Here is a 17,869-nt window from a genome sequence, read left to right on the forward strand (position 1 = left end):
TGGTGACTTATTAGGCTTTAGTTTGTCTATTTGCTTACTAACATCGTTACTAGTCACTACAATCTCGCTTAATTTATTTTCGTCACTATCTCTGTATAGAGTCGGAGCTTCACTCTCCTCTTCTGTATATATTAGCCTTGTCAAGTATTTCTCCTTAGTCTGTACTCACCCCTGAAGATGTGAATTACACGAAAGCGCTTGGGAACCTCGTGTTTTCTTGTTTCCTTGTGGTTATCAGCATATACTTGGATCACGGAGACCTACAGTGATTTACTTGCATATACACACACACACACACACATATATATATATATATATATATATATATATATATATATATATATATATATATATATATATATATATATATATATATATATATATAGAGAGAGAGAGTAGCTAGATAGATTAGACGCTCAGATAGGTAGATAGATATATACAGATCTTCATTCAATAAAATTATCATTAATTTCATGGCCGGCCCCAGCTATGTGCGGTCTGTGCGGCTGCACAGGGCCCCCCATCTCTTGGCTCTTTGGGGGGGGGGGCTCCTGAATATATTTGTTGTTTAGTAGGATATATATTTCGATTCTTATATGTCGTGTTGCATGTGCATCTCAAAACTACAGGCGAGCGCGTTTCAGTCAACTGGCGACAACAATTCTGAAGTTTAACGGTTTCTGTATATAAAAACCTGGCAACTGATACTGATTTACCTTTCTGTTATATATTTGCACGTATGTTTGCATAACAGTATATATTCAGTATAATATTGGATGTGCGCTTTTATCAAGATGATGTTACCATAGAAAATCAGGAATATATGTGGGTGAGGGACTGGGCACGATGGGGGGGAAGCCCTGGGAGGGTTGTCTAAGGAATGGGGCCCCAACAATTATCTTGCACAGGGCCCCTCAGAAGCTAGAGTCGACCCTAATTAAGTTCACATTGTTTCAGCATGTAATAGACATTAAAGCTATACTCATAGTGTATATAGATACTGCAGGTATACACAATTTATATTCCGTGCACGTATAAATTGTATACAGAGTGTGCAGGTATACACAGAGTGCATATAGAAAATGCAGGCAGACTTCGATTTCCCATTACTTTCAACTTTTTGAGTCTCTCGGTAATCTGTGCCTTATCTTCCCCATTCCTGGACGGTTGCAACATCCCCAGGCAACACAGTAAGCCATATCACGGCCTATCACAGACAGATGTTACAAAATTATTACATTTAAAGCAAAGTGTCTTCTTGGCCACGTACCTTGCTGTGGTTACTCGGTGACTGAATGAGGATGCAAGCTGGCGCAAGGATGACACGTGACCTGGCTCGACCACTCGCGTTAAATCTTCTAAATTGTGACCAAGTTGAACAAACTCTTCTTACTCTATGGCGCTGCCGATGTCTAAAGGAGACTACGAGTATACTCGAGCCTAGCAAACTTACCCTAACCAAACCAACCCTAACCAAACCTACCCCACCCAGACCTACCCTAACCTAACCAAACCTACCCTAACCAGACCTACCCTAACCAAACCAACCCTAACCAAACCAACCCTAACCAAACCTAACCAGACCTACCCTAACCAAACCTTCTTTAACCAAACTTACCCTAACCAAACCTACCTTAACCAAACCTACTCTAACTAAACGAACCCTAACCATACCTACCCTAACCAAATATACCGTAACCAAACCTACTCTAACCTAACAAACCCTGACCATACCTCCCCAAACAAACCTTCCCTAACTAAACCTACCTTAACTAAACCAACCTTAATCAAACCTACCTTAACCAATCCAACCTAAACCATAACCAAAACTACCCTAACCAAACATCCCTTAACCAAAAGTACCCTAACCAAATCTGCCCAAATTCTTACACGAGGACATACATTACTAGTCAGATCAGATCATGAATGGCGGGCACTGAGTTAACTAAAATCGGCTAGGTCAATGTATGCTGATTATTGGACTAACTTAAACGCATCTATTAAGCATAACCACAACAACAACTCACCCTGTCCCCAAAGATCTGCTCCAGCTTGCCGAGTATAAACTCCTGTGAAGGGCTGTAAGAGGAGATGTTGAGGTCTACCTCCTGGTGAAGTCCGCTCATGAAGAAGGACAGATTATAGGGGAGACGGGATGGAGGCACCAGTTGCCCCCGCACCCATTTCAAGAGCGCTGGGTCGTCTTGGGGCGGTGGACCTCGTAGTGCCCTCTTGATGTAGTCTAGGGGAGGTAGAGTAATGCAGGGTGAAGGTAAAGTACAGTACTATGGGTTAAATATCTAAATCTGGGCGAACGTATATGTATACATTTTTTTTTTACGGGGATTAGCCCACCCGGGCACAGGTCACTGACCCAAATCAGGGCCTGGGGGGCGAAAATGTAATAATAGAGAGGAAGAATGAAAAGTCAGCTCCACGTTTTCTGGGCAATTAAACAGGATTCGCCGAGAGGGAAATACTACCTGTCATTCTTTTATTGTCTGTGAAAGGATCTCAAACGAAGCCAAGTCAAGCTCAAATGCTTTCTACCGCTACACAAAAGCAAAATTAAAGAAGCATGTGTGCGTATCAGACCTTACACTTGAATATGGTAGTTACTCAGATTCAGATCAGGACAAGGTGGAGGTGTTAAATAAATTCTTTTCCTCAGTGTTCCCAAGAAAGATGCGAACAACTTCCTTGCGTTTGAGGATAGAAGGTTTGACACCGTGCTGACTCACATTGAGTTCTCAGAGGAGTGTGTTAGAAATAAATTGGCTAAGCTAAAGGTTCATAAAAGCCCTGGCCCTAACAGTGTGCATCCCAGAGTGTTAAGAGAGTTGTGCATCGATCATGATGAGCCCCCTAAAATCATGTTCTGCAGATGAATGGACGAGCAAAAGGTCCCCAGAGACTGGAAAATAATAAGTGAGTCCTACATTTAAACAGTGATATCGCCACTGCATTAATAGGCCGGTAAGAATGACCAGAATAGTATGAAAAGTACTAGGGTGCATTGTAGGTGATGCTATGATGGACCATCTAATACGAAACAACCATGTAAAGGAGTGCCAACATGGTATTATGCCTGGATGCTCGCTTGACGCAATTACTTAAGATGTTGGATGTGTGGACACAGATCCTAGAGCGGGGTGACAATATCGATAACACAGTATATATCTAGATTTTGCGAAGGCTTTTGAGGCTGAAAATTAAACAGGAAGGGTAGGGAATTCGGGGAAGCTTCCTCGCGTGGATCAAAGACTTTCTTCGAGACCACAAACAGCGTGTGGTGATTTATGGCACGAAATCGTCATGTGAACTTGTGACAAGCGGGTTGACACAGGTATAAAGGGTATGCCATAAGCTATACACTCCTCCACACGAAAGTTTGTGAATGGTGCTAGATTAATCAAGGAAATGGGAATCAAACGTACTGGTAAATACAACAAGAAAATCTCAGTCATCTTCAGGACTAGTCACAGGAGTGACTGTTAGGAAATATTACATGTCCCAGCAAGAAGAGGAAGCATCATTAACTGAGACCAAATGTGAAAAGGACCGGAGTTTGTATTGACAATGAACTGAAGTTCTGAGACCAGTGTGAAAAGAATGTAAATCAAGCACCTAAGCTAGTAGGTCATGTAAGAATAGCGTTCGCACACCTTGTCGGTCCGACCCTCATAACGCTCCTTAAAAGCGAAGTGCTTCCCCGTTTGGAGTACTGTCACCCCCGTCTTGTCCCCGTGATGTGCTAGAGACTGTCAGTTGATTGAAAATGTCCAGAGGAGGGCCATCAGACAGGTGCCCTGACTACAGCACCTCAGTTACCCAGAGAGATTGTAACACCTCCAAATGCACAGCTGACAGCATACTGTAGGCGAGCAAGTACATGCCTAATACTTGCCAACAGTGCGTAACAGAGACTTGACCATCCGCCCAAGCGGTTAACGAGCTGATCATTGGCGAAGAGTATAAAGTAAAGGCAAAGAAAATACACAAGCGTAACCACAAGCGGGGAAGCCCACCAGCATGTGTATTGTACCACGTTATATAAGAGAGAGAGACGGAGACGACGAACTACCGTAGGGGTGTAACAAATGGGTATTATTTCCTTTGAGTTTGTTTCTTATTTATATTTATTTACTTACTTTTACCTTTTCTTTATTCTCTAATTCTCTTTTCTTATTCTTAATGCTTCGTTCGGTAGGTGAAGGAGGGGAGTAAGGGAGAGAGAGAAGTGGAGGTAGGCCTGTGGTTGAGGGAGGTGGGGTTTTGTCTGTGATAACTCCCCCCACCAGAGGGTTGGCCTGGTAACAAGATCAAACTGTTGTGGATCCCCTCTCACATTGGCCTCAGAGAACATGACAGAGTTGATGCCCTCGCCAAACTCGCGTTTAACAAAGTCACTGTTGAATACAATATGGGTCTGTCAAAAAGAACCCTTAAAACTGTAATTAGGAAAGAACTTATTGAGAGATTTTGACGCAAGCAGACCAGTGCAAACAGGCACTAGTCGATCCATAGTTTACCATGATGGGATGTATCAAGCGAAGCATGTACATGGAGCAAGTAACAATATCACTAGATTACAAGATGTTGTAACCGCTAGATTAAGGATAGGATATAAGTACCTCTGGTAGTATGTTCCTCAAGCAGATGTTAACAATACTAAATGTAAAGTGTGTGGCCATACATATGGCCACACACTTAAGCACTACGTCCTCGACTGTGTGAAGATAGAACCTTTTAGGGACAGGTCCAAGCACACTGTGTGTGAAATGACATAACACTTCATCTCTAATGGCAAGATAGCCGACATATCAAGATTATATCCACTTTTTTGCGCGTAGTAACGATATCAGTTTCCATGTCTAGAACCAAACACACGTTGTCCTTGAATACTTCCCACGCAAATGTGAATAACAAAGTGTGAGGCCAGACATACTGCCTCTCACTCCTGTACTCACGCAGTTGTGAATAAGTTACCCTCTATGTACAGAACTAAACAAATAATGTAATTGAAATATTGTGTAACATTCAGTGCCATAATAGCCCGGCCACGGGGGTTAATTATTCTGACTCTTTGTAAACTCTACTCTGTAATCCTTTTGCGCTACCGCTCACAGGATGAGTATGGGGTGCACAATAAACTAGCCGCTGTAAGAGGCAAAATCAAAATCACTGGTAACATGAATCCACAAACTCCTCAATTGAAGGAGCTTAATGGCTACTTAGCATGCCCAGGGGATGGAATGGAGCTATTGATATCTTTCCCGACATTATTTGACTTATCTCTCAAGCTTAACACCCCACTACCTGCATCTGCTGCTGAGAGATACTATTAAGAACAAGTGTAGTGTAATAAAAGTGTTTATAAACTGGGAATACTCCTGTTACCTTAGTCCCCCCGACACCACACTCCCTCCGCGGGAGGCCCGCTCATGGCCTCCCCTCACACCGCTAATACGCTGTAGATGTCAGTCTCCTTTGTCCTCTAAGAGGGTTACGCCTCCCAACCACCGCTGACTTCCTATGAGTGCCAAGCAGTCCTCGGCCCTCTGACGTAGGCATATACTGTAGGTCGAGTCCTGTAACTCCACCATGTCTGAATTGACTGGAGACCCAGCTACTCGCTTTAACTCTCCTGATGCACTGAGTGAGCCAGGCGACTATGGTGTTGACCTTGACACCAACGGAGAGGATGGCTTTCAACTAGTTCAGTCCAGGAACAAGCGGAAGGCCGAAAAGGCAGAAAAACTTAGAGACCATCAACTACAACCTCAACCCCCATGAGAGTAAGATTATACTTCCCTGAAGGTACATCACCTGAAGTCAAGTATCTCTGGCTGAACGATGCGGAAGATAAACACCCAGACACTGAGTTTCAGTTCAGAGTCGGTACACAAGATCATGTTCTGATTAGAAGCGACCCAGCAGTCATACAGGATCTCCTCACCAGTAGCATAAGGGGAATAACCATGGAACAATCATCCCAACCATCGAGCAAGAAAACCATCTTAATCATAGGGCTCGACCAGTACCAGACCCCTACACTACTAGAAGCTCATCCCGACATCAGAAGGACGAAGCGACTCAGGGGCAAGAATGCAGTCATTGCAGACTGGGTTGGCTCGGGGGACCCACCCAAGACAATTCGAGTCCGTGGTGCCTATCGGACTCTGAAGGTAACTCTCTATCAGCCCCCTAACCGGAGGTGTTACAATTGTCAGCACTGGGGCCATGTGGCCCGGTTATGCCCCTCGACTAAGCCGTGGTGTGGTCTCTGCTCAAGGCAACATGCAACACAGGCTTGCAGAGATACAGTTGCTCAAGGGGGTGTCATTCAACAGAAGTGTATTAACTGCAAAACAGTTGGAGTTCCTGTATGGCACCCTGACTGTTCTAGAGCTCCTACACCCCTTTAGCGCCCAGACCCGTCACCCAGGCAGGTCTCAAGAAACACTACTGCTGCTAGGGTACTCCCTACGGCCAACCCCTGGCCTGCCCTCCCCACCAAAGCTCCAGTGTCATCACCAGCAGTCATCGAAAGATCAGCATGGGGCAACACAGACGTACCGACACAACAGGTAGCTGCCAACACACTCCGTGAACACGCACAACGTGAAGAGATCAATGATTTGAAAAATGAAATTAAAGAACTCAAAGCTCAATTTACAGCTCAAACTGAAATGTTAAGGAGCCTCTGTGATACACTACAGAAAAAAAACACCACCAACACAGTGCAGCAGTTATGGAAAAATTACAGTCAAACTGAAGACATTCAGATGTCAGTACCAGATGTGGAAACTCAAGACCCACCAGGAACTAGTGTCCACGCAGATAAAATAGTGATACTGGTAACAGTTTTACTGATGCCTCTGTGGACATGGTCAGTGAAGATGAACAAACACAAACAGAAATGGTGGTGATGTCGAGTGTAACCAAAGTGTGTCGTTGTCTGCCACTGACTTTCAACAATTATTGAGCAGTACATGCTCTAGAAATGTTTCAAAAACGTTATGTGGCCTACTGCCTGCTGAAAGGACAAGCAGCGCAGAAAAGAACAGTATCATACAGTGCCTTTTGCTTCTTTCCAAATACATTTCATAATGGCCAGTGTTAATACCAGACAAAGTTCCAAATACATTTCATAATGGCCAGTGTTAATACCAGGCAAAGATACAGAGCGGTGAAGGTGATGAGTTGGAACATCTCATCCCTTAGAAAACGATTCCCTGACCTACACCACAAAGTTGTGACTGAGGACATCGATATTGTGTATCTGCAGGAGTGTCTCACACCTAATGGTAAGCCCCCACCCAGTCTGCCCGATTATATGTATTATGATCCTAGTTCTACTCACACATGTTTGATGTATGTTAAGAAGTCACTCCCGCAGGTACCTTTTGTATCCAAAAAGACTACCAACCTTCAGTACCATGGGATCACTATCCACCTGGGCAACTCCACACTCAAAGTGCTAAACGCCTATGCTCCCCCAGATCAGCTTCAGTACACAGATCTCCCAGACTTTTTACACACTGAGCCCACTGTCCTGATGGGTGTCCTGAATACTTGACACAAGAAATTAGGTGACTCCACCACTAACACCAATGGTAGGAGACTTATCTCACTTCTCAGCGCATATGAAGATGTTCAAATTATAGGTAATAATAACCAACGCACATCTATGGCGGGGGTCTAGACAAGTGTATTGGTTTTAATCTATCATACACAACTCATAGCTCTGATGTTGTCACTGATCTTATGTCTGACCACAGCCCAATCCAAGCTAGTATACATGTAGCCAATGACACCCCCACTGGTGGTAAACTCAACAGACGTAGAATCACAGTCAAGCAAGAACATGAAAGCCAGTTCATAGACTTCATCCATGACTGGTACAAGGACTACAAGCCTGACAACTACCAAAGTTTCCATGACGATCTGATAGATAGGACTTATGCATACTTCACCAACAATGCCTCCACCAAAAAAAGGAGAAAAAGTGGTCAGCATAATGGGAACAGGCAACAGCAGTGCTATATTGCTATAATGACCCTGAGCTGAAAAAACTCAGGGCTAGGGTCAGGAGGGTGGGTAAGGGTTACAAACAAATTAGAACACCTCAAATGTTACAATTGTATCAAGCTTCCCTTGCTGCTGTCAGGGAACGTGTAAACGAACTCAGACAAAATGCATGGGAGACATATGTCAACAGCCTGAACCAACACACATCCCTCAGTAAAGCCTGGAAAGACATAAACACAATCAGAGGTAAAAACAGTAGACACGTCTCCCATCCAAATCCTCTGCAAAAGTCGAATGAGCTAATAACAAAGTGGGCTCATGTGTCTAGCTATGACATGTTACCAGCTAGGACTCAGGGACTCCTTGATGCGAAGTCTGTAGAGAGAAGTAATCTTATTAACTTTATGCTGGGCAAACAGCACGATGAGTGTGATGTTCCATATACTGAGTGGGAGCTTGACGCCTCCCTCGCCAGGGGTAGATCTACTTCCCCTGGAGAGGACGGAGTCACCTACAACATCGTTAGACTACTAAGGCGCGTGCCAGGCAATCCATTGTTGGTATTGTACAATATGAATCATGCCGAAGGCCAACTACCCACATCATGGACCATCAGTATTGTTGTACCAATACCGAAACCAGGACAGCCTGATGATTTTCGTCCCATATCACTTACCAGCTGCCTGTGTAAAACCTTTGAGGGGATGGTTCTTGGTAGACTTTTATAAAGAATCAGAGAACACATGTCTCCTAACATAAATGGCTTCACCCATGGTAAAGGTGTACATAATTGCATCACCACATTCCTAACTGTGCATGGTGATGAAAGGCACAGATTCACCACATTTCTTGACCTAAAAGCTGCATTTGATATTGCCAATAGGCAACTGATATTGTACGAACTAGCCAAAATGGATATAGGAGGTAGGCTGTTACACTGGATACGTGGTTACCTAACCAACAGAAGGGCTGCTGCATTGTTTCAGGGTTACAAAAGTGAAGTTAAAGATATGCAACTTGGTACCCCTCACGGTGGAGTACTTAGCCCCACTTTGTTCAATGTTCTTATGAATGCATTATTAAATTTAATACCAAACAACCCCAGCAATATCTCAATCAGCTATGCTGATGATATTCTTATACATACTAAAACTCATCGTGAAATGCAAACCACCCTGAACCATGTGTACGCAGCCTGTGAGAACCTCGGTCTTATTATCTCCACTGAGAAAACTAAGGTGTTCAACAAACAAGCTGGTAACCGCAAACGCGGCCCTGCCAAGTTCAAGATAGGTAACTACACTATTGACTATGTTTCTTCTTTTAAATATCTTGGTGTTTCCGTCCCTTGTACCCTACCTGCCATACAACAGCTAACCCGCCAATGTACTGACAGACTGAGACCTCTTAGAAGTGTATTGGGGTACAGCCCTCACTGTGGTGCTAATATTAGAATTGTTAAAACAATGTACCTGGGCTATATAAGATCTCTGATAGATTACCACGCACCAGCCCTGGTCCTTCGTGACGGGAAAGGCGTTGACAAACTCGAGAAAATGCAAAATAAAGCCCTCAGAATTATCCTAGGATGTCCCATGAGCACTAAAGTACTTAATATGAGGAAAGAACTAGGTATACCCAGTGTTAAAGATAGAATAATTGAAGTCAAACTCATGATAGCCCTGAGGCTTCTGCGTGGTGATCCTCATAACATTGTTTCCTTAAAATTGCAAGAATGTATGAACCATGGGACTGTTGAGTCTAAATGGATCCAAACCACAGCTACACATATGAAGATGTTTGGACTAGACCACCTGTACAAAGTTGAGACACAACAGCGCTTCCTGCCACCCTGGCGGACAGTTCCCTTCGATATCACACTACCGATATATCCGCCTAAAAAATTAATTATACAAAGCATTTATCTCCAACACACTGCCAAATTGAGAACTCTTGAACACATACACACTCTACAGACTGATGATAATATCACACAGACCATCTACACTGATGGATCTCTAAACACCGCCTGTGGGAGGGCTGGAAGTGCTATTGTTGTGACTCAACCTGACGGTAATATAATTGAGAAAGGAGTTAGAATTAACAACTGGGCATCCACTCTACAAACTGAATTAGTTGCCATACTCACAGCTATTAAATTCATTGAAACCACTGTTACTGACAGTCTCATCATCACTGACTCTCTATCCTCACTACTTGCCCTTGACACCCTCGACTCAGGTTGTCACGCTCTTGTCTCTGAAGCCAGACATAAATATGCGTGCCTCGTTGACCTGGGTTTCAAGGTCAAACTGTTGTGGATCCCCTCTCACATAGGCCTCATAAAACATGACAGAGTTGATGCCCTCGCCAAACTCGCGTCTAACAAAGACACCGTTGAATACAATTTGTGTCTGTCAAAAAGAACCCTTAAAACTGTAATTAGGAAAGAACTTATTGATGAGTTTGACGCAAGTAGACTAGTGCAAACAGACACTAGTCGATCCATAGTTTACCATGATGAGATGTATCAAGTGAAACATGTATATGGAGCAAGTAACAAGATCACTAGATTACAAGATGTTGCAACCGCTAGATTGAGGTTAGGATATAAGTACCTTTAGCAGTATGTTCCTCAAGCAGATGTAAACAAAACTAAATGTAAAGTGTGTGGCCAGACATATGGCCACACACTTGAACACTACGTCCTCGACTGTGTGAAGATAGAACCTTTTAGGGACAGGTCCAAGCACACTGTGTGTGAAATGGCACAACACTTCATCTCTAATGGCAAGATAGCCAACATAGTCAGATTGTATCCACTTTTTTTCACTTATTAACTATATCAGTTCTCATGTACAGAACCAAATACGCAATGTGCTTGAATACTTCTCACGTAAATGTGAATAACAACGTGTGAGGCCAGACATACTGCCTCACACACCTGTACTCACGCATTTGTGAATAAGTTACCCTTTTTGTATAGAACTAAACAAATAATGTAATTGAAATACTGTGTAAGATTCAGTGCCATAATATCCTGACAACGGGGGTTAATTATTATGACCCGTTGTAAACTCTACTCTGTAATCCTTTTGCGTTACCGCTCACAGGATGAGTGTGGGGTGCACAATAATGTAGCCGCTGTAAGCGGTAAAATCAAAATCAATGCTTGTGAGTGTCTGTTTAGTCATGATGGGCATATTATTTATTATTTAATTAATTTATTAAACCCCAGGGGGCGACAAGCTCAGTCACAAGACCATGCAGTCAGACACTAATACATTGGTACTCGTGTCTCGTAGGACACGCTATGAGTTGTGATATGGAGACAATATTGATATGATTTAAGGACAATGGGAGTTAGCACCCACCAAAGCGTGGGTAGCCACATATAGTGGCTAGTGACTCTCCCTGTGGTAGGAGGTCCCTGACAGTGAGTCAGTCAAGGTAATAGTGTTGAAGGGTGTTAGTGTTGGGACAGTTACAGAGTTTACAGGAAGAGAAGTGCAGGTCATCCCCCGCCTCAGATACTTGCCAGATAGGTCTGTATCCTAACCTAATGCGAGCAGAGACAACATTATGTCTGCGGACCATAAGTCCATTCTGACGATACTTGTGTGGATAAGGAAGAAATTGGTGATAATGTTGGATGGATATAATTTCAGTCCGTTCACCGTCCCTGCGATGGATTGTAGGGAGAAGAGCGGCTGAACGTAGTCTCTTTCGGTAGGTCATGTTGGGCTTTTATTTAGGCCATTATTTCGAGAATCAGTTATTAATTAATCGCAATAGAAAGATTTGCAAATAACCATATGTAATGCTGTGTGTCTTTTGTTTATATCTTTAGTTAACTATTTTTTTATATAATTTATTGTGGATTTATTTTAATATTTGAGACAAATAATATTTTTTTGTTTTTTTTTTACTTTCTGTATTTGAGTACTTTATTAATAAGATACTTTTTTAATTGCACTTGAGTACATTGAACTTTGGTTACTTTTACTTCTATTTGTGTAACATTTTGCCAATGTTACAATACTTTACTTAAGTAACAAAGTGCGGTACTTTTTACAGCGCTGCCCATAATCCTGAGGTATCTCAGGTAAATCCCAGACTCGACCATATATTGTGAGAAACTGTGACAATTGTGACATCCAACAAGGGCGATCTAATTCTTCCTTAATCTGAATGTCTAGAAGTGAATATCATTTACTTTAACATTATCACATCTCTAAATGGCTTCATTATTTTATTCAACACAGTGCCTGTCTCGTTTATCCGAAAGTAACCCAAGCAGGATAGCGAGAGAGAGAGCTATAGGTGGTTATGTCATGAAACAGGTGTCATTAACTTTCAAAATACAGGCTACAGGTGTAATAGCAGTGGACAGGTCACAAGGGAAGGTCTTTACAGACATCCATCTTTTAATGTCAGCTACACTAAGGTACACTAAGGGGTGTTGATGGTACAGCGGTAACGTGCATAACTCTCACTAGTATGTCAAGGGTTCGAGCCTCGGCCTAGACACACGTGAGAAGGGTGTTATGCAGTGTAACCCTGCCAAGCATCACAGGTGTGATTTAAGTATTTACCAAAGATCAAATACCTACCATATCGCCGCCCACAGACCCAGACGCCACACACCTTTATACACAAAATTCCATCCCAGACTGAATCTTAAACAAAGACAGACTATGGAACGCCACATGCTCATGATGTCACGTCTCACAGTTCTCCTTGTTGGTTCAGGCCTAAGGCACTCAAGCTGTCATTGGTCAGTTTGAACGTGAACACTTGGGTGGGACAGTGTCCTTGTCCCGGCAAGCAGGACCCTTTGTTTCTTAACTGAATTTTCATACATATTTGCTCTAAAACGTGACAAATTTACTCTAAAGACATGGCACTGTTACAGGGGGGGGGGGGATCGACAACAAAATAGAGGTGTGAAAACTGACGTACACATGCAACCCTGTGAGACCCACAGAAAGTTCATGACCATGACCCAGAGAGTTCATAGTCTCACCCCAGAGAGTTTATAGTCACACCCCAGAGAGTTCATCGTCACACCCCAGAGAGTTCATCGTCACACCCCAGAAAGTATATAGTCACACCCCAGAGAGTTCAAAGTCACGCCCCAGAGAGTTCATAGTCACGCCCCAGAGTTTAATCACACACCAGAGTTCATAGTCACACCCCAGAGTTTACACCCCAGAGTTCATCGTCACACCCCAGAGGTTTATAGTCACACCTTTATAGTCACACCCATAGTCACACCCCAGAGAGTTCAAAGTCACGCCCAGAGAGTTCATAGTCACGCCCCAGAGTTTAATCACACACCATAGAGTTCATAGTCACACCCCAGAGAGTTTATAGTCACACCCCAGAGTTCATAGTCACGCCCCAGAGGTTTAATCACACACCAGAGGTTCATAGTCACACCCCACCCAGAGAGTTCATAGTCACGCCCCAGAATTCATAGTCACACCCCAGAGTTCAAGTCACGCCCCAGAGTTCATAGTCACGCCCAGAGGTTTAATCACATACCAGAGGTTCATAGTCACACCCCAGAGAGTTTAGTCACACCCCAGAGGTTCATAGTCACGCCCCAGAGAGTTCAGTCACGAGAGGTTCATAGTCACACCCCAGAGAGTTCATAGTCACGCCAGGTTTATAGTCACACCCAGAGTTCATAGTCACGCCCTAGAGAGTTCATAGTCACGTCCCAGAGTTCATAGTCACACCCAGAGAGTTCATAGTCACACCCCAGAGAGTTCAAAGTCACGAGAGTTCATAGTCACGCCCCAGAGAGTTTAATCACATACCAGAGTTCACACACCCAGAGTTATAGCCACCCCATGGGTTCATAGTCACCCCAGAGGTTCATAGTCACGCCCCAGAGAGTTCTTAGTCACACCCCAGAGAGTTCAAAGTCACGCCCCAGAGGTTCATTGTCACGGAGAGTTTAATCACACCAGAGAGTTCATAGTCACACCCCAGAGAGTTCAGTTTCGTAGTCACGCCCCAGAGAGTCACGCCCCAGAGTTCATAGTCACGCCCCAGAGTTCATAGTCACACCCCAGAGTTCATAGTCACACCCCAGAGGTTCATAGAAGTTCATAGTCACGCCCCAGAGAGTTCATAGTCACGCCCCAGAGAGTTCATAGTCACGCCCCAGAGAGTTCATATTCACGCCCCAGAGAGTTCATGGTAAAGCCAAAAGAGATTTTAAAGTCACTCCCCGGAGAGTTTATAGTGTCGCCCACAGAGCTCATGGTCACGCCACGCACAGATCATAGTTATTCCCCAGAGATTCCATGGTAGTGCCACAGAGTTAATGGTCACACACCAGAGATTTCATGGTCATGCCCCGGAAAGTTTATATTCACGCCCCAAAGAGTTCAAGGTCACACCCCAGAGAGATTGTAGTCACACCTCAAGAGTTTATAGTCACTCCCCAGAGAGTTCTTAGTTACACCCCAGAGAGTTTATAGTCACGTCCACAGAGTTCTTGGTCATGCCCCAGAGAGTTTATAGTCACGCCCCAGAGAGTTTATAGCCACGCCCCACAGAGTTCATGGTCAGTGTGAACAGCTCGGCTCCCGACTACAGCGCCTTCCAGAATATATTGAAGTCTCCAAAATTGGGCCACCAACAACCATGTCACCATCACCCATACCAAGACTATGGTTATGAACATCAATCTCTCCTCTGGCCTTGTCCCGCCTCCCTCCATTACTTTGGACCTCAAAACACTTCAAGTTGTGGACTCCACCAAGCTCCTCGGCGTCACTATAGATAACAAAATAAATTGGAAGACACACGTCAGTGTAATTGTCAAATCCTCCAGTTTTCATCTCCACCTCATCCGCCGTCTCAAATCCCTTGGAGTTCCAGCGCCCGAGTTCATAGTCACTCCCCAGTTAGTTCATGGTCACGCTCCAGAGAGTTCATGGTTACGCCCCAGAGATTTCATGGTCACGCCCCAGAGAGTTCATGGTCACGCCCCATAGAGTTCATGGTCATGCCCCATAGAGTTCATGGTCACGCCCCATAGAGTTCATGGTCACGCCCCATAGAGTTCATGGTCACGCCCCTAAGGTTTATCGTCACGCCCCAGAGTTTATTTTCACTCCCCTAGAGTTTATGGTCACGCCCCTAGAGTTTATTGTCACGCCCCAGAGTTTATTGTCACGCCCCAGAGTTTATGGTCACTCCCCTAGACTTTATTGTCACGCCCCCTAGAGTTCATGGTCACGCCTCGGAGTTTATCGTCACGCCCCAGAGAGTTCAGGGTCACGCCCCTAGAGTTTATCGTCACGACAGAGATTATAGTCATGCCCCAGAGAGTTCATGGTCACGCCCCAGAGAGTTCAAGGTCACGCCCCTAGAGTTTATCGTCACACCCCAGAGAGTTCGTGGTCACGCCCCAGAGAGTTTATAATCATGCCCCCGGGAGTTAATAGAAAGCGTAAGACTGATAGACAGATGACCATAGTTTTGAAGTAGACCTTGAAGTAGACCATGAACTAAATGACTACGGTTCTGATACACCGAGTCCTTTATTAGCTTAATAGAACTTTGCGATAAAGACTTACTAAACCTCTACTTTTTCTCTCTTTTTTTACTGGGATTAGCCCACCCGGGCACAGGCCACTGACCCACAACGTGGCCTTGGGGGCGACAATGTAATAATAATAATAATAATAATAATAATAATAATAATAATAATAATAATAATAATAATAATAATAATAATAATAATAATAATAATAATAATAATAATAATAATAATAATAATAATAATAATTCATAGTAAATAAAATTTATAATAAAAAATAAAAAATTAAAAATAGAATAATAATAATAATAATAATAATAATAATAATAATAATAATAATAATAATAATAATAATAATAATAATAATAATAATAATAATAATAATAATAATAATAATAATAATAATAAGTGAGAAACAATTTATGTAAGTTGTGTTATCAATAGTAAGAGAAACAATTGAGACCCTGCAAATGTGTGTAAATGAGGCAGAAAGTCAGATCAGCAACCTGGGACTTGGTCACAATTTTCGTGATGCCATATGGCAGCAGGGTCTACCATTAGACAACACATTATGCTTCCAATATCTTCCCAGGCGGTAGTACCCCTCTGTTTGGTAGCTGTCTACTTGTGTAAATTACCGTTACGCATCATAATTATTGCCATGAATTATTATCATAATACTTATGAGAAAAAAAGTTTTTAAACACAATTCCTTACAGTCCTGACAGTCTCCATCATAGGCGGAAAGGAACATGACGTTGAAGAGCATCACAACCCCGGCTGTTCCCACGACAAACCCCGCCCTGCTCCTGAGGATTGAAACAATACAATTCTAAGATTATTTTTAACATCAAAATAAAAAATTAAGTCATTAATAATTTAATAGGCCTTACTACCTATAAATAATATTTGTATATTGAATGATAAGCTTTACGTAATGTTTTATTCAATTAAGGCATGTATCCATGTAACCTAGACAAATTTGAATTCAATTAACTTTTATCAACTAACAACAAAATTTATGTCTATCTTAGTTCGTAAAGGCTCTTTGTTGTCTAATGTTAAATTAAAACAAAGAAGAAGTAAGTGTTTATTAAAGACCGTCTTTCAAAACACAAAAAACTAAATTATAATGACTTGTTCTGATACTTAACCAACGATTCTTGAGAGATATTAAACCTTAGTTCCGTCCCAAACTTGGATAAAAAAAGAAAATAGAAACTGCATCACACATAAATTTTGTCCTCTTAATGGTCACTAACAGTGAAGCTAGGGATCTGTAGGCTTTCCTAAGGGCTATAAAGAGATAATTGTGTGGAGGACGAAATAACAGAGACAAGGCGGAGTGTGTGTGTGTGTGTAATGAAGCGAGGAGCATAGCGTTCCCACCCTCCACTTTGCAATGTCCATTCTGCAGTACAGTAGTGAAGCCGTTTCTGGTTGCATATATTTTTTTTATACCAAAACACTGAAGGGGGAAAAAGCAGGAGGTAGCCTCAGCCCATCATCCATGAGGTGTCATTTCTAACTTTGTCATTTATAATATTTCCTGGTGAATGTCTTTTGAGTTTGAAAGCCCAGGGATATAAAATACTGTACGTGCAAAGCCTTGGCGGACATGACTTCCTAGAATATACAGCATACAGTATATACAACTATATTTTCTAAGGAAGCCTTAAGATCAGTACTGTATTCTCAACTCATAATAATCATGCTAAAAATGTTACTAATAAGACTTTTAAAAAAAATCCTAATAAATCTTACCGATAAAACTTGCAAATAAGGCTTACTAATAAAATTAACTTATAAATATAATTCATAAAACTAACTAACAAAAATTTTACCAAAAAATTATGAATAAAGGTTAGTAACAAAACTTATTAATAAAACTAACTAATAAAATTTACCAATAAAACTTACTAATAAAATTAACTTATAAATATAATTTATAAAACTAACGAATAAATTTTACCAAAAAAATTATGAATAAAGGTTACGAACAAAACTTATTAATAAAACTAACTAATAAAACTTACCAATAAAACTTACTAATAAATTTTACAAATGAATCTTACTAAGAAATATCACTAATAAATCTTACCAATAAGACTTACACTGTTGTCAAGTACTGATCACATATACGGGCACTATTTCACTGTTATCAAGTACTGAGCTTATATACTGTAGAGGCACCATTACACTGTTAGCAAGTACTCAGAATACATATAGGCTCTATTACACTTTTAACAAGTCCTGAACACATATACGAGCTTT

At 42.2% G+C, this 17,869-nt stretch overlaps 1 protein-coding gene across 1 annotated transcript in view; it reads right to left on the reverse strand.

Annotated features, from left to right (window-relative positions):
- The window catches only part of LOC121873353, a 146,227-nt gene that overhangs the window by 67,928 nt on the left and 60,430 nt on the right, over positions 1-17,869 (reverse strand). Inside the window, exons 3-4 of the mRNA XM_042376903.1 lie at positions 16,313-16,404; positions 2,028-2,242 (exon numbers count right to left, since the gene is read on the reverse strand). Coding sequence (XP_042232837.1) covers positions 2,028-2,242; positions 16,313-16,404 — 307 coding nt within the window. The remainder of the gene's footprint in view (positions 1-2,027; positions 2,243-16,312; positions 16,405-17,869) is intronic.

Source organism: Homarus americanus, unplaced genomic scaffold (genome assembly GCF_018991925.1).
Source record: "Homarus americanus isolate GMGI-L3 unplaced genomic scaffold, GMGI_Hamer_2.0 scaffold32929, whole genome shotgun sequence".
Classification (NCBI taxonomy): Eukaryota; Metazoa; Arthropoda; class Malacostraca; order Decapoda; family Nephropidae; genus Homarus; species Homarus americanus.